Consider the following 26,784-nt stretch of genomic DNA (forward strand, 5'->3'; position numbering starts at 1 on the left):
AGGCATCAGGGTCGGCGCTCACCCCCTCGTTCGCGGCGACGTGGGTAGCCAAGGCCATGATGTCATGGTCACAGTCTTTGAATAACGCCTTGCAGGATAGGGGCCTACTTGCGGAGGTGTCTGAGGTCACAAGTCAGATTGCTATGGCTGGAGACTACTTAATTAATGCTTCTTTGGATGTGGCTAATTATGCGGCATTTGCAGCCACTAACCCGGTAGCCATTAGGAGGGCCCTCTGGTTGAGAACTTGGCGAGCCGATTCAATTTCCAAGAAGTCCTTGACTTCCTTGCCCTATCAGGGAGGCCGCCTGTTCGTAGAGAAGTTGGATCAGCTCATCTCCGACGCGACAGGAGGGAATAGCAGCTTCCTCCCGCAGCAAAAGGCGAAACAGCCTTTTTGCCAGGTCCCGACACGTTTTCGAGCCTTTCGCAACACCGGATGGATGGCAGGAGCCAGTTCGGCCGGCCCACCTCGCTCCAACAAGGATAGGGAGCGACAGGTCTCATATAGACCCATTGCGGTGGGAAGGATGCGCACTCGCCAGCCCAGGACGAGAGGAGCCAAGGCCCAGAGACCCTCAGCCAAATGACTCGGAGCCCTTGGTAGGCGACATCAGCAGGGTGGGCGGCCGCCTGCTCTTTTTTCGCCATATCTGGGCCAAGGTAGCACACGACTTATGGGTGGTGGAACTGGTGACTTCAGGGTACAAAACAGAGTTTATCAGGTACCCTCCAACACGGTTTTTTCTCTCCCGACTTCCCAAGGTGAAATTCCGGGCAAAGGTGCTGCTAGGGGTCATCAATTCACTCCAAAACAACGGAGTCATTGTTCCCGTGCCAGAGCACAAAAAAGCTCAGGGTTTTTATTCCAATCTGTTCGCGGTTCCCAAAAAGGACGGGACAGTCAGACCGATTTTGGACCTGAAGCTCCTGAACAGGTTCATCAGAGTCAAACATTTCAGGATGGAATCTCTCCGTTCTGTTATATCAGCCATGGAGCAGGGAGAATGCTTAGCCTCGATCGACATCCAGGATACCTACCTGCACATTTCCATTTTTCCTCCGCATCAAAAGTTTCTTCGGTTCGCCATCAATGGTCGACACTTTCAATTCGCAGCTCTCCCATTCAGGATTGCCACCGCACCCAGAGTGTTCATAAAGGTAATGGCAGTCGTGATGGCCGTCTTACACTCACGGGGCATAGTCGTCTTGCCATACTTAGACAACCTCTTGGTGAAGGGTCCCTCATTTCGGGCATGCAAGGAGAATGTCAGCATTACGCTGGATACATTCTCCCGCTTAGGTTGGTTGGTCAACAGGAAGAAATCATCTCTGGTCTCAGCTTGGAGGATTGCTTTTCTAGGAATGATCTTCGATAGCTCCCAAGGGTTGGTAATTCTCCCTCAAAGCAAAGCCCTAGCGCTCCGGCAAGGCGTCCAGAAGCTTCAGCAGCCGGTCCCTCACACCATTTGCTTTGGGATGAGGATACTAGGGAAGATGGTGGCAGCAATGAAAGCGATTCCATTTGCCCAATTTCATCTTCGACCCCTACAGCACGCTCTCTTGTCAGCATGGGACAAGAACCCGTTCACCCTCGATCAGCGGTGCCGGCTATCCTCTCAGGTCAGGCAATCACTAGAGTGGTGGACGACCAGATCCTCCCTTCTTCAGGGAAAACAGTTTCCCCCAGATCACTGGCTAGTGGTCACGACCGACGCCAGTCTCCTCGACTGGGGAGCAGTTTTTCGCCACCACACGGCCCAGGGCCAGTGGTCGCAACAGGAAGTTCGTCTCCCGATCAACTTGTTGGAAATACGAGCGATCTGGCAGGCGCTGCAGCATTTTCAGCACCTCCTAGCAGGACAGCCCATTCGGATACAGTCAGACAACGCCACGGCAGTGGCTTATGTAAATCATCAAGGGGGAACGCGCAGGAGGGCAACCATGCGCGAGATAGCACATGTGCTTCATTGGGCCGAGAAGAACCGGGCGGTAATATCGGCAGTCTACATCCCAGGTATAGAAAATTGGGCAGCAGACTTCCTCAGCCGACAAGAGGTCGTGGCTGGGGAATGGGCCCTGCACCCCGAGGTCTTCCAGCAAATTTGCCAACGGTGGGGAACACCGGATGTGGATCTGATGGCGTCCAGAATGAACGCCAAGGTGCCTGTGTTCGTCGCTCGGGCACAGGACCAACGAGCGTTCGTGGTGGATGCGTTGGTCCTACCATGGAACCAGTTTCGCCTTCCATATCTGTTTCCCCCGTTGCCGTTGCTTCCGAGGGTTATCAGGAAGATCAAAACAGAGGGGGTCCCATCAATTCTGCTGGCACCAGACTGGCCCCGACGGGTGTGGTACGCAGATCTTGTGCGGCTGCTCACTGACGTCCCATGGCGACTGCCAGAGCGCCCAGATCTACTGCACCAGGGACCGATCTTCCACCCGAACTCAGGGGCCCTGTGTTTGACGGCATGGCCGTTGAATCTTGGATTCTAACGCAAGCAGGGTTCGAGCATGAGGTGGTCGCTACAATGGTTAGCGCCAGGAAACCGACCTCGGCGAAAATCTACCACCACACCTGGAAAATTTTCTTCACTTGGTGGCGAGAGCGGGGTTGTTCGCCCCTGACATTCTCTATTCCCAACATCTTGGCCTTTCTTCAATCAGTCCTAGACTCGGGGCTGGCCCCGAGCTCTCTTAAGAGACAGATATCGGTGTTGTCCGTCCTTTTCCAGCGGAAGATTGCTACTAATATGCAGGTGATGACTTTCATCCAGGGAGTCTCTCATTTAGTACCTCCCTTTAAGGCGCCAATTGGCACCTGGGACCTTAACCTGGTCCTGAGTGTCCTGCAAGAAGCTCCTTTGAGCCGCTACAGGATATTTCTTTATCATTCCTCTCTTGGAAGGTGGTATTTTTGGTAGCCATTACCTCCGTGAGACGAGTGTCGGAGTTGGCGGCTCTGTCTTGCCGAGCACCTTTTCTCGCTTTCCACAAGGATAAGGTGGTCCTTAGACCAGCTCCCCCCTTTCTACCGAAGGTGGTGTCCTCTTTTCACATCAATGAGAATATTGTCTTGCCCTCATTCTGTCCGGCATCGGTGCATCGCGTGGAGAAAGCTCTTCACACCTTAGACCTGGTGAGAGCACTCAGGAGGTACGTGTCGCGGACGGCACCTTTTCGACAGACGGATACCCTGTTAGTGCTCCCCGAGGGGCGCAGGAGGGGACTCGTGGCCTCAAAAGCGACCATAGCCAGATGGATCCGTTTAACTATTCAGGAGGCCTATCGCATCAGAGGGGCGCCAGTTCCATCAGGGATCAAAGCGCACTCTACTCGGGCAATTGGCGCCTCTTGGGCGCTTCGGCATCAGGCTTCGGCGGAACAGGTATGCAAGGCAGCGACCTTGTCCAGCCTGCACACATTTACTAAACATTACAGTATCCATACTCAGACCTTAGCGGATGCGAGCCTGGGTAGAAGGATTCTCCATGCAGCAGTGGCGCACCTTTGAACAAAGAGGTGCATGCAGCTTAGATCGGTGAGTTAATCTCCCACCCAGGGACTGCTTTAGGACGTCCCACAGTACCTGTGTCCCCCAATGAGACGAAGGAGAAACATGGATTTTTGTGCGTACTCACCGTAAAATCCTATTCTCGGAGACGCTCATTGGGGGACACAGCACCCACCCTGTTAGCCAAGTTGGCTCTAGTTTATTTAATTAATGTGTATTTCGTTGGTGAATGTCAGGGTAGTGTTCTCTTTGCCAGACATATTGTTTTCTGCATTAAGGCTGATTGTTATTGTTCTCCTACTGCTTTTGCACTAAACTGGCTTCCGCCCGCAATCAGGGCGAGTGTGTATACGGCGGGGGAGGAGCTAACCTTGTGTTGTTTGCCTAGTGTCCTAGCCTCCAGATGGCGGTAGCATACACCCACAGTACCTGTGTTCCCCAATGAGCGTCTCCCCCCAATGAGCGTCTCGGAGAAAAGGATTTTACGGTGAGTACTCACAAAAATCCATGTTTCGCCTAATCGTTCCCATCTAAGGGTCCATTTGGCTTTCGGTTTCACGAGCGAAATTATGCCCAAAGAGGTCCCTCACCAACTTTCCGTTCCTTCCGTGTGGCTCCAATAGGCCAAGTTATTAAGGAGCTCACCGGAAGGACAAGCGCTCCCCTTCCTCAGGCTAAGCCTCGTCGTTCTTCAGTGCTTTTTCCTCAGCATGACGTTTGGGGATCTAGGATACAGTCCATCCTTGTTTTTTTCAGGAAGAAATTTTCTTTGTTCAACATTTACCTTCTGTGAATCGCATGATTTTTTCCTTGTTCCAGGAAGCTCTTATCCAGGTCCTGATTTCTTCAGGGCTTTGGCGATGTCTGCTCTTGCAACGAACGAACCATTTTCAGTTGGTATCTTTCCCTTTCAGACTCTCAACCACTCCTGGGGTCTTACAGAGTCTGTAGCAGCTGTGGTGCACTTGTGGATCAAGGGTCCACTCTCCGTCATTCTGAATTCCCTTTTTTTTGTCCGCCTCGGACTTTTCCTTCGTGATGCCCTCTCATCAGGCTACTTGGCCACAGCAACGGTACTTCTGAAGCTCAGGTTTGAAGTGTAGAGGTCCTCTGGTCTTCAGGTTAGAGTTCTGTTCGCGGAAACTGGTCGGCATTAGTAGGGTTGCCGGCTCAGGAAGGACTGCGTTCTTTGAGTACGACACACTCTGCCTGGGCAGTGTGTGTCCTCTTGATGGTACTCTTTGGGCCTTCGTCTGGCACCTCTGCAGTGCGATGATATGTCCTCCACAGGTCTATAAGGTTTTCAAAGCCCATGCCTAGCTTCGGAAAGTGCCTATCGGGGTATAAAAGACCTCGCAGGTGACGAGGGTGACTTCCTCGTCCTGATGGAGTTATTTGCTGTTCCCTCCTCCCCTTGAGAACTGCTTTGGGACGTCCCATGGTTCCTGTGTCCCCCAATGAAGCGATAGAGAAAACAGGATTTGCTTACCGTAAAATCTGTTTCTCTGAGCCTTTATTGGGGGACACAGCACCCTCCCAAGTTCAACAGCTCGGTTTACTGTATAATATTGTTACAGTTTGGATTTGTGTTTCTGTGGTTTTTATCTCGTTTACAGATTGCTTCTCCTACTGGTTTCTCACTAACTGAACATCCTACTTCCTGTCGGTGGAGTGTACACTGTGGAGGAGGAGCTAACTTTTTTTCTGCATAGTGTCAGCCTCCTAGTGGCAGCAGCATACACCCATGGTTCCTGTGTCCCCCAATGTAGGCTCAGAGAAACAGATTTTACGGTAAGCAACTAAAAATCCTGTTTTTTTTGTGTATGCCAGTCTTTGCATTAAAGTAGAAATGCATGATTTACTTTTGAATAACCATACTCACATTGTAAAATAGTATCTAATAAGGAAAGGTAAGTCAGAAGAACCTGTGCATTTGTTAAATAAGAATATATATATTTTTTATAGATTCTTCATAGCACAGGACTGGAATTTCAACATCAAGTGGAGGAAGCAAAAGATTTGGACCAACTAATAAAAATTCATTATAGATATCTGTCTACTATTCATGATCGGTGTCTTTTAAGGGAAAAGGTAGGAAAAGATGATGCTGGATTTTTTACATTTGTTTATTTATGATTACCTGATTATTGAGAAAACATTCCTCATCCTGAGACTGGTAGGCTACTGGGATTTCTGCTTCCGTTTTATCTATAGACTCAATGAAGAGCCCGGCGTTGCCCTGGGCATAGAGACCCCCTGTGCAGTGTGAGACCCCGTGTATTGTGAGCACCCCTTCCTTTGCGATGTGAGAACTCCTCTGTGTATTTTGAGACCCCCTGTGTATTGTGAGACCTCCCCACGTATTGTGAGCACCCCTCCCCTTGCAGTGTGAAACCCACCCATATATTGTGAGCACCCTTCCCTTGCTGTGTGAGAGCCCTTCTGTATTGTGCGTCCCCCTTGTGCAGTGTGAGCCCAGCTTGCGCGCCGGCCATGACAGGGCTGTGACAGACTGAGTGCAGCGGAGTCATGTGGGGACACAGGGGGTGCGTTCGGTGAGAGGGGGAGGACACGGAGAAGTGGTCTGTGCTCCCGTCCCCTCTGCAGCTGCTGCCTTCTCCCTCAGAGCTCCCGCCGCCCACTCCACGGCCCACCATGCGGTGATTACCTGCGCCCGGCTCCCGCACTGTCCGCCGCCAGCCATGACAGGGCTGTGACAGGCTGAGGGCAGCGGAGTCATGTGGAGACACGAGGGAGTGTGCTGGGTGAGAGAGGGAGGATGCGGAGAAGTGGTCTGCGCTCCCCTCCTGTCCGCGGCGGCTGCCTCCTCCCTTGGAGCTCCCGCCACCCCCACGACGGCTCCCCATGTGGTGATTACTTGCGCCCGGCTCCTGCACTGTTTTCATCCGCCGCCCGAGCACCAAATCCTCCATTCCTCTGTCAACTGTTACCCAAAATCCCCTCGTTCAGTCCCAGACCCTTCCAACCCACTGCCGCTCTCCATTGGCTATGGAGTGGGTGGGGCTATGTGGAGTGGGCGTGGCTACACTCGCACACTCAGCTTTATATATATATATAGATTCACTAAATATGCTAACGTAAATCATGAACAAGAATTAACTGGTGTAAGAGCCTGAAATTCTAAGTCTGTTAAAATGAAACTGAAAATTGTTTCTAATGGTGCATCTGGTATGCTGAATTTGGCCCAACTCGGTAGCCACAGTAGATGCCTTCCTTGTCCTTTCCCCTTCTTAAGGCGTGTACATGTATAACATAAAGGGTGCGCATGTTTATATATTTGGCGTATTTTTAGCTTCCTTTTTCACGTCTGATTTTAAGATTTGTTTTAATTTAGTTGAAAAACTCTACACTCCGTAGAATTCAATAACAAAATATTTTAATTTATCGCTTCATTGGGGGACACAGGTAACCATGGGGGTGTATGCTGCTGTCACTAGAAGGCTGACACTAGGCACCAAAGGAAAATAGCTACCCCAGTTTAAGCTTAGTGTCTGTAGGATGCGGACCTGGATCTGATCCCAGATCATTTTCCTTTTTAGGTTTCTTGTTGTGTTTTTATTAATCTTTTCTCTTTGTCTTTCAGGTTCTTCTTCCTTAGGGTAACAGGGTGTAATTTATCACCCTGTTTTCCTGTACCTTTGCGAGCGAGAGAGCAGTGTGGTGTCCCACATCATTCACCCACATCATTCACTCTCGGACCCACAGGCAGGACCTAATCCCCTGTCACCTTTATGGGTGTTTCCGGGTGATTCCCGGTGGCCGGTCTTAGCCTTTTCCCCTCCCCACCACTCTCCTCGGAGAGGGCTGGGAGGAAGACTGTGGTCACCAGTTGTGACCTTCCCCCATTTTGTAAGGGGTTGACGCCGTCTTCTGCACCATCTGGAGATGGTGCGACAAGGAGGATCTATCATACCAGGACCCTCATCCATCTGAGGGCTCCTGACGGCATCCTCATCGGTGAAGAGGAACCATGGACCCACCTTGCATGTATGTATGTTTCCTTCCCCGCAGCGAGCAGGTCTTGACAGCATTTCTGTCCTATTCAGATCACATGGGACAAGGGCGACTTTAATGCAGTAATCCCTGCACTGCCGCAGCCATTTCTCCCTAGCCTGTCCCAGACTGTGGGACAACCCTCTTTCTTACTTGGCCGCGCCTCTTCACCGACTTCCTCGGCCACTCACCACTGTATGTTTGAATTGCGTGCTCTTTTAAACCAATAGGAGGTCTTGCTGGGTCAGATTCTCCTGCTCTGACCTGGCCACACCCCCTCTTCGCGTGTGTCTCCTCGGCGTGCTTTTGCTTCTATCATGCTCCCTCTCCCCCCCGGTACACGCCCCCGGCAGATCTTTCTGGCCTTTTACGCACCCTGTAATGTCAGCCAATCAGAGGGATACTTTCTCTTTCACCGTCCGGCATTTCAGTCACGCCCACTGCTCTGCATCGTACTTGCTAGGACACAGAACAGCCGATGCTATATCGGAAATTGTGCCTCAGCAGATTGTAATCCTGTCTGAGACACTGCCTTTATCTGCACATTTCTTGCACCCTCAGCTTCAGACCTCTCTGCATCTAACCTGTGGACATTTGCCATCGGGTGACACAGCTAACCTCACAGTCATCTACTGACCGTCGCTGACATCGGGTAGGCTCTGCCCTCTCTATCTCCTTCTTCCTTTTTTCTAACCCCCTATATAGCCTTTCTCAACAGTATTGCCAAGGCTCGACTGATGCCCAACCCTGCAGTGGCTTCTCGTTGCCCCTCTAAGGCTAGGTTCACACTAGCGTTCCTCAGAGCTGTGGACGTCCGTGAAGCTCCACCCACCTCCTCCAGTCAGCTCCACCCACGTCTGCATGCAGCCTGCGTACCTATCTTTAACATTGGGTACTCAGGCCGTGCGGATGCGTCCGCATGCGTCGGGATCCCACGCCAACAGATTCTCCTCGGCATTACGGGTCACCCCCACCCGGGAATCTCTCCAGGGTGGGAGGCTGGCTTCTTCTCTTCCTGGACGTATGGTTGTCGGTGGTTGACGATGCCTGGGTCAGAGATATAGTGACGACTGGTTACAAAATGACTTTTCTCCCCCTCAGGATGATGTTTATTTCTGTGTCGCCTGCCAAGACTCCCATCTCAAGCCCCAGGGATTCTTCAGGCCGTCTCTTCACTACTATGTACAGGAGTAATCATACCCGTTTCCCGGAACAAACGGTTTTCAGGGTTCTACTCCAATCTTTTTGTAGTCCCGAAGAAAGACGGATTGCTGCGTCCGATTTTGGACCTCAAGTGACTGACCCGTCACGTTGGGATCCGTCATTTCAGGATGGAGTCCCTATGTTCGGGAATCGCCTCCATGGAACCAGAAGAATTTCTTTGCTCTGTAGACATTCAGGCTGCTTATCTTCGCATTCATGTTTGTGGTCAGCATCAGAGATTCCTACGGTTTGCGATCCAGGAGGACCTCTATCAGTTTACGGCTCTTCCCTTCGGCCTGGCCTCTGCCCCCAGAGTATTCACAATGGAAGCTGTGCCCTTTGCCCAGTTCCATACCCATCCTCTTCAGCTGGCCCTCTTGTCTGCTTGGGACAAGAGGACTGTCTCACTTGACCAGCCCATGCTTCTGCCACTCACTCAAGGTGAGGCAATCCCTGACCTTGTGGATGCTATCCACCTCAGTCCTGCGCGGGAAGTCCTTCCTCTCCGGTGGCAGGTTATCACCGCCGTAGCCAGTCTCCTCGGTTGGGGAGCGGTCTTTCTTTATCACACAGCTCAGGGTCGATGGACCATCCAAGAAGCCGCTCTCCCCATCAATCTTCTGGAGATTAGGGCAATTTTTCTTGCCCTTTGTCACTGGCAGTTCCTCCTCGCAGGAAGGTCCGCGTACAATCGGACAACGCCACTTCGGTGGTTTACATAAACCATCAAGGTGGGACTCGCAGCAAACAGGTGATGGCGGAGGTAACAAGGATTCTGCGATGGGCGGAGCGTCATGTTCCCGCCATATCAGCCGTACACATTTTCCGGGGGTGGAAAATTGGGCATCCGATCTTCTGAGTCATCAGGGTCTCGCATCGGGCGAATGGTCTCTCAATCCCGCCGTTTTCAACCAAATATACCAGAGATGGGGCACACGGACATCGACCTGTTGGCGTCTCGGATGAACCACAAGGTTCCTCAGTTCGTATCCAGGTCCCGGGATCCGCTAGCTATTGGTTGCGATGCCCTAAGGATCCTGTGATCCCAATTCCAGCTGCCTTATCTTTTTCCATCTCTCCTATTGATTCCGAGAGTCATGAAAAAGATAAAGGCGGAAGGAATTCTTGTAATCCTGGTAGCTCCAGCGCGCTCCTTTTGAGCACATTCAAGACATTCCGTCTTCTCTCCAGTCATGGAAAGTTGCTTTCATAGGCTATGTGCACACGGTGCGGATTCTGCTGCGGATCCGCAGCGGATTTGGCCCTGCGGATTTGCAGCAGAACTGCATGTGATGTACAGTACCATTAAAGGCAATGTAATTCATAATCCGCTGTGCACATGGTGTGGATTTTTCCTCGCAGATTTGCTGCGGATTGAAAACTGCAGCATGTTACTACTTTTGTGCGGATTTCCTGCAGTTTTCCACCTGCTCCATTCTAGAAATCCGCAGGTGGAAAACTGCACAAAAACTGCACTAAATCCGCATTAAAACCGCACTAAAATTGCACTAAATCCGCAGGTCATTTTACCTGCGGATTCAGCAAAATCTGCGTGGAAAAATCCGCAGGAGAATCCGCACCGTGTGCACTCAGCCTTAGGGTATGTGCACACGGTGCGGATTCTTCTGCAGTAGATTTGGCCCTGCAGAACTGCAAGTGATGTACAGTACCATTTAAGGCTATGTTATTATTATTATTATTTATTTATATAGCACCATTAATTCCATGGTGCTGTACATGAGACGGGGTTACATCAAAATACAAATATCACTTACAGTAAACAAACTAACAATGACAGACTGGTACAGAGGGAAGAGGACCCTGCCCTTGCAGGCTTACATTCTACAGGATTATGGAGAAGGACAATATGTAAAACCAAAACCGCTGTGCACATGCTGCAGATTTTTCCGTTCAGATTTGGTGCAGATTTAAAACTGCAGCATGTCACTTTTGCGCAGTTCTGCTGCAGTTTTACATCTGCTCCATTATAGAAATCCGCACGTGTAAAACTGCAAGGGAAATCCGCACTAAATCTGCAGGTAAAACGCAGGTCATTTTACCTGCGGATTTAGCAAAATCTGTGCGTAAAATTCCACAGCAGAATCTGCAACGTTTGAACACACCCTTAGTTGCCATTACGTCCATCAGGAGAATTTCTGAGTTAGCTCTCCTTTCCTGATTTAACATCAGGACAAGGTAGTTCTCAGACCCGTTCCTTCTTTCTTGCCTAAGGTGGTCTCTTCATTTCACATTATTGAAGACATTGTCCTTCCTTCTCTGTGTCCCTCTCCGGTCCATCTCCTAGATAAGTCCCTCCACAAGTTCTAAGGTTGTCTCTTCATTTCACATTAATGAAGACATTGTCCTTCCTTCTCTATGTCCCTCTCCGGTCCATCTCCTAGAGAAGTCCCTCCACAAGTTGCATCTGGTCAAAGCTATCTGAGTCTACCTCTCAAGGACTGCTTCCTTTCGCCTCTCTGATGCCCTATTTGTCATCTCTGAAGGTTGTTGTAAGGGGCTTCCAAATCCACTATTGTCCGTTGGATTCGTTCAGCAATATTGGAGGCATACCGCGTTCAGGATAAACCGCCTCCTTCGGGGGTAAAGGCTCACTCCACCTGGGTGATGGGAGCTTCCTGGGCAGTTTGTAAAGCCGCGACCTGGTCATCTTTGCAAACTTTTGCAAGGTTTTACAGGGTTCATACCCATGCCTCATCTGATGCAGGCCTGGGAAGAAAGGTGCTGCAGATGGCGGTTACGTATCGGTCAACCTAAGTCTGTTTGTTTGTTTTTCTTTGCATTCTCTCTGTTCCCGCCCTTGGGACTGCTTTGGGACGTCCCATGGTTACCTGTGTCCCCCAATGAAGTGATAAAGACAGAGGGATTTTGGTACTCGCCGTAAAAGCTCTTTCTTGGAGCCTTCATTGAGGGATACAGCACCCTCCCTGTTTGTACCTCTTTTGGGCCTACATGCCTTTGTTGTTGGGTTGTTACATATGTTGAGTTTTTGCTTGCTTCTCTTACTGCTTTAATACTAAATGAGGTTCTTTGTGCCTGTCGGTGGGTGTATACTGCTGAGGAGGAGCTATTTTCCTTTTTTGCCTAGTGTCAGCTTCCTAGCGACAGCAGCATACACCCCCATGGTTACCTGTGTGCTCAAATGAATGCTCCAAGAAAGAGATTTTACGGTGAGTACCAAAAATCCCTCTTTGAATATGCTGTTACTTTTTTTTTTCAGGTGAGCTCTGTAAAAGAAGCAATAATGAAAGTAATGAATGTTGTGCTGATGTTTGCGGACCGCTGGCATGCTGGTTTTGGAGCATGGAAGTAAGTAAAATGATGTGAAAATGAAACTTCTGCTGGACATGCTTGTCCATTCCCCCTGACATTGGCTTTGGTGAGAGTGTGGATACATTAGATGGCTGGTGAGTTAAAGGCAACCTGTCTGGTGATTCCTGCTACACAAACTGGCCGGCTGCATGAATCCAGCATGGGTGCACTATAGCAGTCATGTACATAGTTCTCTGAAACGTTCCTGCGTTTCATAGAAGATATTCTTTAAAGATCCTGCTGTAGACTAGACTAATCCAGCGTCGTTCCTTGCCCTGCTGCAGGTGATTTGAAAGGTTTCTCCCTTGTGTGTACAGAGAGAGACATTGGTCAGCCACCTGCTGCGGCCCTGGAAAGAGCTGGCCAAGGACCATAGCCTGAGATGAGACTTGTTTGATGCTGTCGAGCTTTACAGTAAATCATTTCTGAAATGAAGCCACAGCTGTCAATCAAAGAAGAGGGGGCAGAGATGGTTGGGAAAACAAGCAGGTGGGAAGGTGTATATATACACCTTTATAAATAAACTGGAGCTGTGGGAAGCAACTAACAGAATGGTTTTTAACAGGGAAAAATGCAAAGTACTACATCTGGGCAATAAAAATGAAAAAAGCATATACAGAATGGGAGGAATAGAGCTAAGCAACAGCACATGTGAAAAAGACTTGGGTATACTAATAGATCACAGACTGAATATGAGTCAACAGTGTGATGCAGCAGCAAAAAAGGCAAATGCAATTCTAGGCTGTATTAACAGAAGCATTCAGTCTAGATCACGTGAAGTCATTATTTCCCTCTACTCCTCTTTGGTCAGACCTCATCTGGAATACTGTGTCCAGTTTTGGGCGCCACATTTTAAAAAACACATCAACGAACTGGAGCAAGTTCAGAAAAGAGCAACCAGAATGGTGACCGGTCTGCAAACCCTGTCTTATGAGGAAAGGTTGCATGATTTGGAAATGTTTAGCTTGCAAAAGAGAAGACTGAGAGGAGACTTAATAGCTGTCTACAAATATCTCAAGGGCTGCCACATTGTAGAAGGATCAACTTTATTCTCATTTGCACAAGGAAAGACTAGAAGCAATGGGATGAAACTGAATCTGTGTCTCCTCCCATTAGATATTAGAAAAAACTTTTTGACAGAGTGATCAATGAGTGGAACAGACTGCCACGAGAAGTGGTGAGTTCTACTTCAATGGAAGTCTTCAAACAGAGGCTGGACAGACATCTGTCTGGGATGATTTAGTGTATCCTGCTTTGAGCAGGGGGTTGGACCAGATGGCCCAGGAGGTCCCTTCCAACTCTACGGTTCTATGAAATGACTGGCCCCGCTATGATGCACAGAGAGACTGTACTTGATTTGAACGATTCTGTGCTGAAAATCCCTGGATGACTAAATAAATCTACTTTGTACAATATATAAACTAGTCCTGTAATCTTGAGCTTATAATTTAGACGGTTTGACAGATTAGATAAGTAGATTTGACCAAGTGCTGGAAGCATGCAGGGGCAAAGTCATTAAGACAGGCATTTAATACACCAGTCTTGAATAACACTCTGCTGGAGTAAGATGTGCCAAATTCATTAATAGGCACACAACTCTTAATTAATTTGACACATCTTTGAGGCTGTCTGGGCACAAGAGTCAAAGATGAACTCGACATGACCTGGAGAATATTTCTTCTAGAATTTGTGATTATGAGATGTACATGAATCTTTGGCTATCACCCCCCCCCCCCCCTCTCCAAGCTAACCTCACCCTTTTTTCAGAAAAATGTCAGAACTAGTGTAAGAATATTGGATTTTCATTGCACTGCTGATTCCAAAATCTGAGGACAAAGTAATGAAAATGGAAAGTGTTTTTTTGTCAACGTGTTTCAAAGTCAATATCGACTCCTTCCTCAGGACAACCACATGTGGAAGGAGTTGTTATTGACTTTGAAACTCGTTGACAATAAACCTTTTTCCTTTTTCACAATTTTGCCTTCGGATCTTGCAGCACAATTGAAATCCACTGTTCCTGTCTGTATATTACGATTTTGGTCCTCTGTGGATGTTGCAGCAGCTGTCAGTTGAGCCATGATAGTGGTTGTCACACACAAGCCTATAAGGGGAGCAGTCACCCTTATCTTTTACCTTCTGATCCCTGGATAAGACCCTTTTGAGCTTTTGTACATTTTTACAGCGCTAGTGTCAGAACACCGTAAGGCCTCAAGTTTTTGCTCAATGTCTTGCACAGAAATTAAAGACTTTGACATGGCAGCTTTCTGGCCTAAAGAGTTTGATGAATTGTTAAATGTGTGACAATCTTGTATTAACATATATATATATTTTTTATTTTAATTTATATTAAGGGCTGAATCTATCCTGAAAATGGAATCTGATTTTACAAATTGTCACAAGTTTCTTGTGAAAGTATTAAATAAAGCCGTCTGCAGAGGGTCATTTCCACACTGTAAGTATATATGTAAATGATGAAAAATGCAAACAATATTTATTCAGGATCTGGCATATCCGCCATGCCCGCACTTGCACTCCTTGCCGTGTTGTCAATGAGGTTATTATTCCTTTCCACTATGGGCAATTTCCAGTTTTTCATTTATTTTTCCTCGCCTTCTTCCAAGAGCCTTTAACTTTTTTCTTTTTTGGTCCACCTAGCGGTATGAGGGCTTGTTTTCTGCAGGATGAATTGTACTTTTGATGACTCCATGCATTGCATTATATGATATGCTGTAAAGCAGGAAAAAGTGCAATTCCACAGTTCATTTATATTTTCCTTTTTTTTCATTCATATTTTTAAAAACCTTTCTTTTTCACTTTCTACTGTACTTGTTAGTCCCCTCAGGGGACTTGAACTTGCGATCATCCGATTGCTTGTGCTGTATGTAGCAATGATACACTACTGCTATGTATGCCGAAAATCACGGTCTCCTATGAACGTCAACTACAAGCTAGCTTTCACAGGAGTACATTCATGACACTCCTTGCGATTGCGTCACGGGCGCGCCTATGGCAGCAGAGAATGACATACCACCCTGCTGGCGTGCTGTAAATTCTGCTGTCAGACATCGACATTTAACAGGTTGACAGCCACAAGCCAGGCTTGGCTCAGCCAAGATGCTGTAGGGCAGAGTTCCCCAACTCCAGTCCTCAAGGCCCACCAACAGGTCATGTTTTCAGGATTTCCCTTATATCGTACAGGTGATGCAATTATCACCTCTGGGCAATACTAAGGAAATCCTGAAAACATGACCTGTTGGTGGGCCTTGAGGACTGGCGTTGGGGAACCCTGCTATAGGGTGAATAACCCAGCCATCATCTGCAGGGATAGATGCTGGTTCGGCTTACAAGCCCACATCTTTTCTGGCAGAGGATTGCGTCAAAGTCATATGATGTAACTGTACGTCAGAAGTCGGCAAGGGGTTTAATGGTTGTGTGAGGAATGTTCTTCCACGCTTGCAGCTAGCACAACTAGACGTTATTGGTCAGCAATTGCAAAATGAGCTGCCCTCCACAATTTATTTTTTTTTTTTTTCAAATCATAGGTCATTTTTATCACACAATGTACACCATAAAAACAAATCCTAAAATACAATGTCAGAATTGCTCTTTTTGTTTTGCAATTCCACCAAACTTTGTAAATTACCACTATGTGGTAAAATGAATAGTATCACTTAAAAGTGACATTCATCCAGCAAAAAAAGAGCCCTCATATAATATGCATGTTCTCCTATGAAGTTACACGTTTATGGGTATTCCTATTCATTGCATATTTATGGATGGAGGGGAACTGGTTTTAATTTGGAGAGGATTTTCTGACCAAATTTCACCTTGCAGATGGTAAAATCTATTAGAAATGGGCATTAAAATCTGTGAAATCCACATTTAAGGTCTACTTCACATGTCCTTTTTCTTATACGAGTGCTATCTGTGTATTTCAGGGAACAGGCTACCCATGATAGTCTTTTTATGTATTTAATTTGTCTGTTTTTTCTTATTTTTTTTTTTCTTCGGACCGAATGGTCAGCACAAAAATAAAATAATCCAAGTCGTGGATCAATCTCACCAATGCAAGTCCGTGAAAAAGTTGGACAGCACTCGGACGCCTTATAAAAAGGTTGTGAAACCTACTTTAACCCCTTAAATCCTGGAGCTTTTTTCGATTTTTCGCTCCCCTTCTTTCGGAGCCATACCGTTTTTATTTTTCCGTTAATATGGCCATGTGAGGGCTTATTTTTTGCGGGACGAGTTGTACTTTTAGACGACACCATTGGTTTTACCATGTTGTGTACCCGAAAACGGGGAAAAAAATCCAAGTGCAGTGAAATTGCAAAAAAAGTGCAATCTCACACTTGTTTTTTGCTTGGCTTTTTTGCTAGGTTCAATAAATGCTAAATCTAACCTGCCGTTATGATTCACCAGGTCATTACGAGTTCATAGACACCAAACGTGTCTAGGTTCTCTTTTATCTAAGTGGTGAAAAAAATTCCAAAGTTTGCTTAAAAAAAAAAAAAAAAATTGCGCAATTTTCTGAGACCCGTAGCGTCTCCATTTTTCGTGATCTCGGGTCTGGTGAGGGCTTATTTTTTGCGTGCTGGGCTGACGTTTTTAATGATACTACTTTTGTGCAAATACGTACTTTTGATCGCCCTTTATTGCATTTTAATGCAATGTCGCGGCAACGAAAAAAACGTAATTCTAGCGTTTTGAATTTTTTTCTCGCTACACCGTTTAGCGATCGGGTTAATGCTTTTTTTTTATTGATTGGGCGATTCTAAACTCGGCAATACCTAATATGTGTGTCATTTATTTTGATTGGGGCGAAAGGTGGTGATTTGAACTTTTATTTTTTTTTAATTTTTTTATTTTTAAACTTTTTTTTACTTTTGGCGTGCATGCTTCAAGCCTTCTATGGAGGCTACTGAAGCATGCACAACTCGATTGGCTCTGCTACATATGGGCGATGAGCAGATCGCCCATATGTAGCAGATGTACTGCAGTGCTTTGAGCGCCAGCTACCGGGAGGCGCTCAAAGCTATCTGCATGCAACAACCATAGAGGTCTCTGAGACCTCTGGTTGTCAGGGCAACACGTCGCCGACCCCCGATCACGTGACGGGGTCGGCGATGAGCTCACTTCCGGCCCGGCGGCTGGAAGTGCTATTTAAATGCTGACAGCGGGATTTAACTAGTTAATAGGCGCGGGCAGATGGCGATTCCGCTCGTGCCTATTGCGGGCACATGTCAGCTGATTATAACAGCTGACATCTCGAGGCTTTGAGGTGGGTTCACTGCCGGAGCCCACCTCAAAGCACGGGATCCTTACTGATGGCGTACTATTCCGGCATCGGTAAGGAAGGGGTTAAGTTAATTTTTTCATCCAAGAAAAACTGAGGAAATTCTAAACTGACACCCTGACCAAACTCCAATGACATTGATCAAAATACGCACCGTTTTTTTTTTTTTACATGTGAAAAATATCATTGACTTCTGAAGGAGCCCTCATATCGGAATTTTATAACTTCTTTGGTTGCGGGTTTGCTATGGATCTGCGGAAAACTCCTATGTTAAAACGTACCTTAAAGCCACGTCCCTTCTTCGAGTAAATGGTGTTTTTGTCTGCAGGTGTTCTCCCCAAAATATTTAATTGTAAAAAAAAAAAAAAAAAAATTGCTTTTTTTTTTTTTTTTTTTATGCGTTTTATGCAGTTTGATGTCTGATTACATTAATGGAACAGCACACCAAAAATACGTATTAAATACACAGTTGGCACAAAATCACATCCACATTGCTTATTGTATATGAAAATGGCCAAAAATTTCTGAAATTAACTCTTGCGGGTTGTTACTGACTATATTTACTACTTTCATTGTCTTAGTGGAATCTTTGGCTTTATCTCTCATGGCCGGCATGGAGCAAAGTTAGTCCTTACATTGCCAAGATATGAAGAAGACTCCATCAAGACCGCAAATGAAATAAAGTGTGTGTTATATGTATTGTGTATATAGTACTGGGGAAGCCATAAAAAGTGTTGAGAGTGACAACCAGACAAGTCACAGTTTTTATTCCTTGGGTTTAAACTATAACTTTTTTGCTCAGGGCAGCACCACTGTTCTTTTCTGAACTGGTTGTTAGAAATGTCCCTTATATGTAATATTCAGCACTTACTGTATAGACTGTACATATTCTAATGAGTCGCAATATAGATTTCTCGTCTCATCTAAAATGCTAGAAGTGTTATATAATCTGGAACCATATCGTCTGCTGTAAAGTTACTTTCAATAAAATTTGTGTTTGCTATAAATCGTTGTCTTTTATTTCCTGACCTGCATTGTCTATTCAGTATCTCTCACGCAGGGTGCATAAAGCAGCCCAGAGATGGGGAGTGTTGATGATCCGGGGTTTGGAAGCCTTCCAGATGCTGAATAGTCAATGCTTGTGTTCTGCTGTAATTAGTGAGCAGCTATTTGCTTACCAGTGTATTCCCATGGTTTGTTTTAGGGTTAAAATGCTTGTAAAATGCCAAGCAGTAAATTTTTTTTTTCACAATCCAAAATTTTGGACACACCTGTTCATGCAATGGTTTTCCGTTGTCCCTTTGAAATTCGCATATTGCAGATTCACATTAAAGGCAGAAAAGCCATAAAGGGATACATAAAAAAAAACAAAGAGCAAAGAAACACGTGTGAGATATTAACCAGAATATGTGTAAATCCTAAAAGTATCCCCCCCCCCTTTTTAGGCCGGGATCACACTACCGTGTGTGATGCGAGAGACTTGTGTGAGTTTCTCGCATCACAGACAGTAGTGTGATCCCGGTCTTACTCTGATTACAACTTTACACCCCCTTGGCATTCTCTCAAGCAGTAGTCTGGAATGGCTTCCAATGGATAGGTATGCCTTGTCAATAGTTCATTTTTTAAATCACCAGCCTTCAGAAAGTGTGTGCGGCCATCGGGTGTGTTTTGCAGAGCCAGTGACTGTTCCATACAGTGCTGAGCCCTATTCCATAACTGTTCTAAGCCAGAATATGGCAAGAACCAGTTGAGTATGGTACAGCTGAAACGACAGTCCATATGTCGTAATAAAACGTCCATGTGCCTTAATCATCAGGGACATATTATTACTGCATGGCGATCGTGCGCTCACACAGGCTGTGCGTGGTCGATCACCGCCGGGTTTCAGCTGATTCTGGCAGCTGAAGTCCAACACTAACTGCCAGGAGCGGTCACACACCACTCCCGGCACTTTAATCCCTACATGCTGGGATTGAACGCAATTGCAGCATTCCGGTAGCCGACAGAGGGCTGATCAGAGACTCCGCGGCATGATGTGGGGTCCCAATCATTGCCATGGTGACTCAATGTCATGATGACATCTGGATCACCAGAGCTAGGAAAGTTGCTGATCATGCACAGTGCACAATCAGCAACTTTCTCTGTCAGTGCAGAGCTATCAGTTTGCAAAGTATAGGGATACTGCTGCATCCCCATGCTATGCAAACGATCAGCTTGCAAAAAATGATAGTCCCATAGTCGGACGAAGTAAAAACACGTATTTGGTATTGCCGCGTCCGAAAAGACTCTACCTATAAAACTGTCCCACTAGTTAACGCCTTCAGTGAACACCATAAAAAAATAAAAAACAAGGCTTTATCATCTTACCGTCGACCAAAAAGTGGAATAAAATGCGATCAAAAAGACGGATATAAATAAACATGGTACCACTGAAAACGTCATCTTGTGCCACAAAAAACGAGCCACCACACAGCATCATCAGCGGAAAAATACGTTACAGCTCTCAGAATATATCCATGCAAAGATAATTTATTTTTCTATAAAATAGTTATTGTGTAAAAGCGCCAAAACATCAAAAGATATAAATGAGGTATTGCTGTAATCATACTGACCCGAAGAATAGAACTGCCTTATCAATTTTACCACACATGGAACAACATACCCCCCCCACACCCCCCAAAAAAATAAAAATCCTGAATTGCTGGTTTTTGTTCATTCTGCCTCCTAAAAATCAAAATAGAAAGCGATCAAAAAGTCATGTTCCCCAAAATGGTACCAATAAAAAAGTCAAAATACAAAACCTCATATGATTCTGTGGGCCAAAATATGTAAAAATTATAGCTTCAAAATGTGGTGATGCAAAAACAATTTTTTGCTATAAAAAGCGTCTTTTCGTGTGTGACATCTGCCAAACATAAAAACCCACTATAAATTTGGTATCGGTGTAATCGCATCGACCTCTAGAATAAAGTTGTCTAATCACTTACACCACACAACAAATGGTGTAAACCATAAATAGAATTCTTCACCTACGGAAGGCCCAGGAGAAGTGGATGAGACAGACTACGGAGCATGTAGAACGCAATTTTTTCAGTAAGCAGCATTCCAATCCGGAATTCTGCTTGCTCGGCGACCACCTGGACAGCTTCAGATAGGGGCCCCCCATCGACGGATGACACCAACAATGAATTCTGGAGTCGTAAGGGGATCTGGTGATGATCTACAACTGCTTGCTGGATAAAATTCCCTGTAGCTCCGGAATACAGGTACGCCGTCTTAACCAACCGGGAACCTCCACATGTCACTGGCATGGTCAGGATCAATACGGAAAAGAGATTCTCACCCAGGGTAGCCTCTCCTACTGGCCCTAAGCTTGGGAGTTTCCCAACTTCATGGGTCAAGAACGAATGAGGTGTCCTGTGCCTCCACAATACAAGACAGGCCGTTGGCTTGCCGAATCTCTCACTGTTGCTCTGCCAGCTCCAAGCTGTCAATATGTATAGGTTCTAGAGGGGTTGCAGCTGTGGAAGGCTGAGGAATAAGCTGCCTTTGGAAGGAGGGAGCCAAACGAGGCAATCTTCTTTCATGTGCTGTATCTCGGGAGGGCTCCTGAAACCAGAGGTTGATTTGGATGGACAGGGAAACTAGATCATCCAGTGTAGTGGGAATGTTTCCACCTGCTAGCTCATCCTTGATCTATACGGACAATCCCTCCCAGAAGACAGGTACCAGTGCCTCGTTCTAGCCGAGTTCAGAACCTAGGGTATGGAACGGGACAGTGTATTGACTTAAGGACACACTGACCTGGCATAGTCTGAGGAGGGGTGAGGCGGCAGAGGTAAATCTGCCCAGATCGTCAAATATCTTGCAAAATGCCTTCAGGATAGCCTGCAGATTCGAGACGATAGGGTCTCCTATCTCCCAGAAGGGGCTGAGTCATGCCATAGCTTCTCCACCTAGATGAGACATGAGGAATGCCACCTTCACCCAATCAGATGAAAACTTGTGAGCCAGCAATTCAAAATGCCGAGAACACTGGTTAATGAACCATCGGCACTGTTTGGGATCCCTGTCAAAACGTGGTGGAGCTGACAGACGGAGCCCTGGGCTTGATACGTGATCGGGCTGAATAGTTGCTGCAGCTTGGATTGGAGCAGATGTGGCCACAAATATCAAAGCGTCCAGTCAGGTGGTCACTATACGCAGATATGACGTGATCTTGTTTTGATAGTCTCTCTGACTGGACACCTGGAACAGCTCCATGACTGGAGGAGTATGAGAGTCAGCGGGTTCCGTGGCCTTAGCAAACTTACGCACGTTTTTGTGGAACCACTGTGCCCCGGTCCGGTCAGAGCCTGGTGGGTATCTAAGTGACCACTTGATTCTCCACTAGAGCCCCTGATGGTGGTGTTAGACTTGAACCCAGGTGGATATCAGGTAGACAGATGCTGGATCAGGCTCAAGCAGGATAAGTTCAGGAACCTAGGATGGACTCAGGTACGGGATTACAGGTGCAGGTTTAGACTGGACAGGCGAGGATAGCGGTACAGGTGCCGACAAGATGGATCAGGCTCAGGACTGAGTAGTGGCAGGAAAGATTCAGGATAGGGTTGCAGACAGGATCAGGTTCAGGAAGCACAGGTACCTTACAACTAGGTAGCAGAATACACACTAACTAAATTTTGTAAGGCACCTCCAAATAGGGAAGGGTGCCTTAAATATCAGGCGTCTCCCTGCTGTTGGCTGGGTACATTTTAAGAAGTGTGCCCACTGTACTTAAGCACACTCCCAGGAGGAGACCTGCATGCCATGCTCAGATATTGCCATGTTCAGTAGTAATTGTGTGACAAATTTTGGTGCCATTTTTACTCATTTACCCTTATCAAAATGTAAAATCTGGGGCTAAAACAAAATTTTTGTGGTAAATTTTGTTCTTCACCACCCAATGGTATAAAATTCTGTGACACCCGTCATATCAATATGATCATTGCACCCTTAGATGAATTTGAGAGGTGTAGTTTCTAAAGCTGTCACTTATGGGGGGTTCTGCTGTTATGGCACCTCAGGTGCTCTGCTAATGTGACATGGTACCTTCAAACTATTCCAGCAAAATCTGCAGCATAGTATGGCGCTCCTTGCCTTCTGAGCTTTGCACTGTGCCTCAAAAGTAGTTTTCGGCCACATATGAGGTATTGGCGTACTCAGGAGAAACTGCATATTTTGTGGTCAATTTTCTTTTATTATCCCTTTTGAAAATTTAAAACTTAGGTGCCAAAGCAACATTTTAGTAGAAAAATGGCAATTTTTCATTGACTCAGACCAATGCTATACAATTATGTGAATCGCCTGAGGGTCAAATATGTGCACAACACTATTAGATTAATTCCACAACAGATGTAGTTTCAAAAAATGGGGAGGGGCGGGCTTATTCTGTTTTGGCATGTCAGGGACTTTTCAAATGTGACACAGCATCAGGGCCGGTTTTAGGCAAAGTGGGACCCTAGGCAAAGTTTAAAATGGGGCCCCAAATGCGAACATATTGCACATCACACAGAAGCATTTCGGTTGTAGTTACGTGCGCTGAGTTCAGACCGCTAAACAAGCGTGATCGACAATACTGAAATCGTTCAACATTTGTTTCCCGGCCTCTTTACACCGTCTGAGAAAGAATGATGGGGACAGAACAATCACTATTAAATCAATCTGTCCCCATACACAATCATGTTATCAGCAGCACATCTACAGTTTACAGCGGCGATGTCCTGCTGAGAACAATGATTTTTGTTCCGGCATAAACAATCCAATCACTCGATGAATAGGCAGCATTTTGCTTGTTTAGTATAATACACCCCATAGTCCTCCATATATTATAATGTGCACCACAGTCCTCCATATTGTAAAATGCACACCCCATAGTCCTCCATATAATATATTATGCCTCATAGTCCTCCATATAGTATGACACTCCTCAGTCCTCCATATAGTATAATACACTCCCTATAGTCCTCCATATATTAAAATACACTGCTCAGTCCTCCACATAGTATAATGCACTCCTCATAGTGCTCCATATAGTATAATGCACCGCCATAGTCATCCATGTAGTACAATTCACTTCCCATAGTATAATGCACCCCATAGTTCTTCATATAGTATAATGTATTCCCCGTAGTCCTCCATACAGTATAATGCAGCCCACATATACCTTAATGCAGCCACCTCAGAGTATAATGCAACCACCACACAGAGTATAATGTAACCCCCCCATAGAATATAATGCAGCCCCCTCAAAGAGTATGATGCAATCACCCCTCATAGAATATAATACAACCCACCTCCCCATAGAATATAACATAGGCCCTCATAGAATATAACGTAGCCCCCCCATAGTATATAACACAGCCTCCCCATAGAATATAATATACCCTCCATAGTATATAATACAGCCTCCTCCATAAAATATAATATACCCCCCAATAGTATATAACAGCCCACATAGTATCAGTTTCTTATGGAACAGATTCATGGACTTTTAGTGCACTGCTTGACAAAATGACGAATCCAGGTTATGATGAAAGATTTAACTATTTATTTCCCAATGCGTTTCGAAGTGTGCAAGACTTCTTCCTCAGGGGATGACATACCCACATAGTATATAACATATCCTCATAGTATATAGCACAGCCTCATAAGTATATAGCACAGCCAACGTAGTATATAACACAGCCCACTTATCTGTGTACTCAGGACAAATTGCACAAAAAATGTATGGTGCATTTTCTTCTGTTACTCTTGTGAAAATGAAAAATTTTGGGTTTAAGCAAGATTTTTACAAGGAAAATGTATTCATTTTCATGGCTCAATGTTATAAAATTTTCTGAAGCACCTGTGGTTTAGAGGTGCTTACTACACCTCTAGATAAATTCCGTAAGGTGCGTAGTTTAAAAAAAGGGGTCATTTGTGGGGGGTTTCTACTGTTTAGGCAGGAGAAATTATATAACAAATTGTGTGATCCATTTTCTCCTATTACCCTTGTGAAAATGAAACATTTGGGGCAAGAGGAACATGTTTATAGGACAAATGTATTTTTTCAATTTTCACGGCTCAACATTCTAATATTCTGTGAAACACATATGGGTTCAAATTGCTCACCACACCTCTAGATAAGTTCCTTGATAGGTGTAATTTTAAAAATGTGGTCACATGTGAGAGCTTTCAACTATTTAGGCACATCAGGGGCTCTGCAAACATGAAGTGGCGTGCCCTATTTATTCCAGCCAATTTTCGCTCCAAAAGTCTGAGCCCTACTGTGCTCCAAAACAGTAGTTTTCCCCCACATATGGCGCACAAAGGAGAAATTGCACAACAAATTGCGCGGTCCATTTTGTCTTGTTACCCTTATGAAAATGAAAGATTTGGGACTAAATAAACATTTTTGTTGAAAAAATTTAAATGTTAATTGTTTCTGTCCACATTGCTTTAATTCTTGCGAAGGACCTAAATGGTTAATAAACTTATTGAATGTGGTTTTGAGCACTTTGGAGGGTCAGGTTTTTAAAATCGTCTCACTTTTGGGTATTTTCTGCATTTTAAAGTCACTTCAAATATGATGTGGTCTCTACAAAAATAACCGTTTTCTAAATTTTGTTGCAAAAATGTTATGTACAATAAAAAATTATCCTGTGGTACTGTGTTAACCAGAAAAATCAATATAAACACTTTTATGCCCAAAAATGGCAAAAGTATTCTAGGAGTGATACCTTTATTAGCTAACCAAAAAAAATATATGATATATGTGCAAGCCTGTGTTCTGTGCTCTGAAAACTTGCAAGTACATTTTTCTGCTTAGCCAATAAAGGTATCACGCCGAGCATACTTTTCTCATTTTTGGGCATAAAAGTATTTACAGCGTTGGAAAAAGATGAAATTCCTGATTAACTTTTAACCCTTCTAACTTCCTAACAAAAAAAAAAGTTTTTAAAAAATGATGCAGATGTAAAGTAGACATGTGGGAAGTAGGTTTTACCACTAACATAAAGTGCAATATATGACGAAAAAACAATCTCAGAATCACTGGGAAACGTTGAAGCTTTCCAGAGTTATTACCACATAAAGTGACGCTGGTCAGGATGGGGGAAGGGATTATAGGGGTTGTCCACTGTCAGATATATTCACGTCGCTGTGACCCCGTACGTGCCCATTATTTGGGCTGCATTCATATGTCGCCGTGACCCCGTACGTGCCCATTATTTGGGCTGCACTCACTTGTCGTCGTGACCCCGTACGTGCCCGTTCTTTGGACTGCACTAACTTGTCGCCGTGACCCCGTACGTGCCCATTATTTGGGCTGCATTCATATGTCGCCGTGACCCCGTACGTGCCCATTATTGGGGCTGCATTCATATGTCGCCGTGACCCCGTACGTGCCCGTTATTTGGGCTGCACTCACTTGTCGTCGTGACCCCGTACGTGCCTGTTCTTTGGACTGCACTGACTTGTCGCCGTGACCCTGTACGTGCCCGTTATTTGGGCTGCATTCATATGTCGCCGTGACCCCGTACGTGCCCGTTATTTGGGCTGCATTCATATGTCGCCGTGACCCCGTACGTGCCCGTTCTTTGGGCTGCACTGACTTGTCGCCGTGACCCCGTACGTGCCCGTTTGGGCTGCACTCATATGTCGCCGTGACCCCGTACGTGCCCGTTCTTTGGGCTGCACTGACTTGTCGCCGTGACCCCATACGTGCCCATTATTTGGGCTGCATTCATATTTTGCCGTGACCCCGTACGTGCCCGTTCTTTGGACTGCCCTCACTTGTCGCCGTGACCTCGTACGTGCCCGTTCTTTGGGCTGCACTGACTTGTCGCCGTGACCCCGTACGTGCCCGTTTGGGCTGCACTCATATGTCGCCGTGACCCCGTACGTGCCCGTTCTTTGGGCTGCACTGACTTGTCGCCGTGACCCCATACGTGCCCATTATTTGGGCTGCATTCATATTTTGCCGTGACCCCGTACGTGCCCGTTATTTGGGCTGCATTCATATGTCGCCATGACCCCGTACGTGCCCGTTATTTGGGCTGCATTCATATGTCGCTGTGACCCCGTACGTGCCCGTTATTTGGGCTGCATTCATATGTCGCCGTGACCCCGTACGTGCCCGTTATTTGGGCTGCATTCATATGTCGCCGTGACCCCGTACGTGCCTGTTATTTGGGCTGCATTCATATGTCGCCGTGACCCTGTACGTGCCCGTTCTTTGGGCTGCATTCATATGTCGCCGTGAACCCGTAAGTGCCCATTATTTGAGCTGCATTCATATGTCGCCGTGACCCCGTACGTGCCCGTTCTTTGGGCTGCACTGACTTGTCGCCGTGACCCCGTACGTGCCCGTTGTTTGGACTGCACTCACTTGTCGCTGTGACACCGTACG

At 46.1% G+C, this 26,784-nt stretch overlaps 1 protein-coding gene across 1 annotated transcript in view; it reads left to right on the forward strand.

Moving 5' to 3' along the window:
* TUBGCP5 (tubulin gamma complex component 5) overlaps positions 1 to 18,361 on the forward strand; it is a 103,968-nt gene extending 85,607 nt beyond the window's left edge. Inside the window, exons 20-23 of the mRNA XM_073541456.1 lie at positions 5,480 to 5,605; positions 11,970 to 12,058; positions 14,413 to 14,513; positions 17,936 to 18,361. Coding sequence (XP_073397557.1) covers positions 5,480 to 5,605; positions 11,970 to 12,058; positions 14,413 to 14,513; positions 17,936 to 17,982 — 363 coding nt within the window. The 3' untranslated portion in view covers positions 17,983 to 18,361. The remainder of the gene's footprint in view (positions 1 to 5,479; positions 5,606 to 11,969; positions 12,059 to 14,412; positions 14,514 to 17,935) is intronic.
* The last annotated feature ends 8,423 nt before the right edge of the window (positions 18,362 to 26,784 follow it).

The sequence above is a fragment of the Dendrobates tinctorius genome, unplaced genomic scaffold (assembly GCF_039654945.1).
Source record: "Dendrobates tinctorius isolate UK_male_01 unplaced genomic scaffold, ASM3965494v1 ptg000121l, whole genome shotgun sequence".
Classification (NCBI taxonomy): Eukaryota; Metazoa; Chordata; class Amphibia; order Anura; family Dendrobatidae; genus Dendrobates; species Dendrobates tinctorius.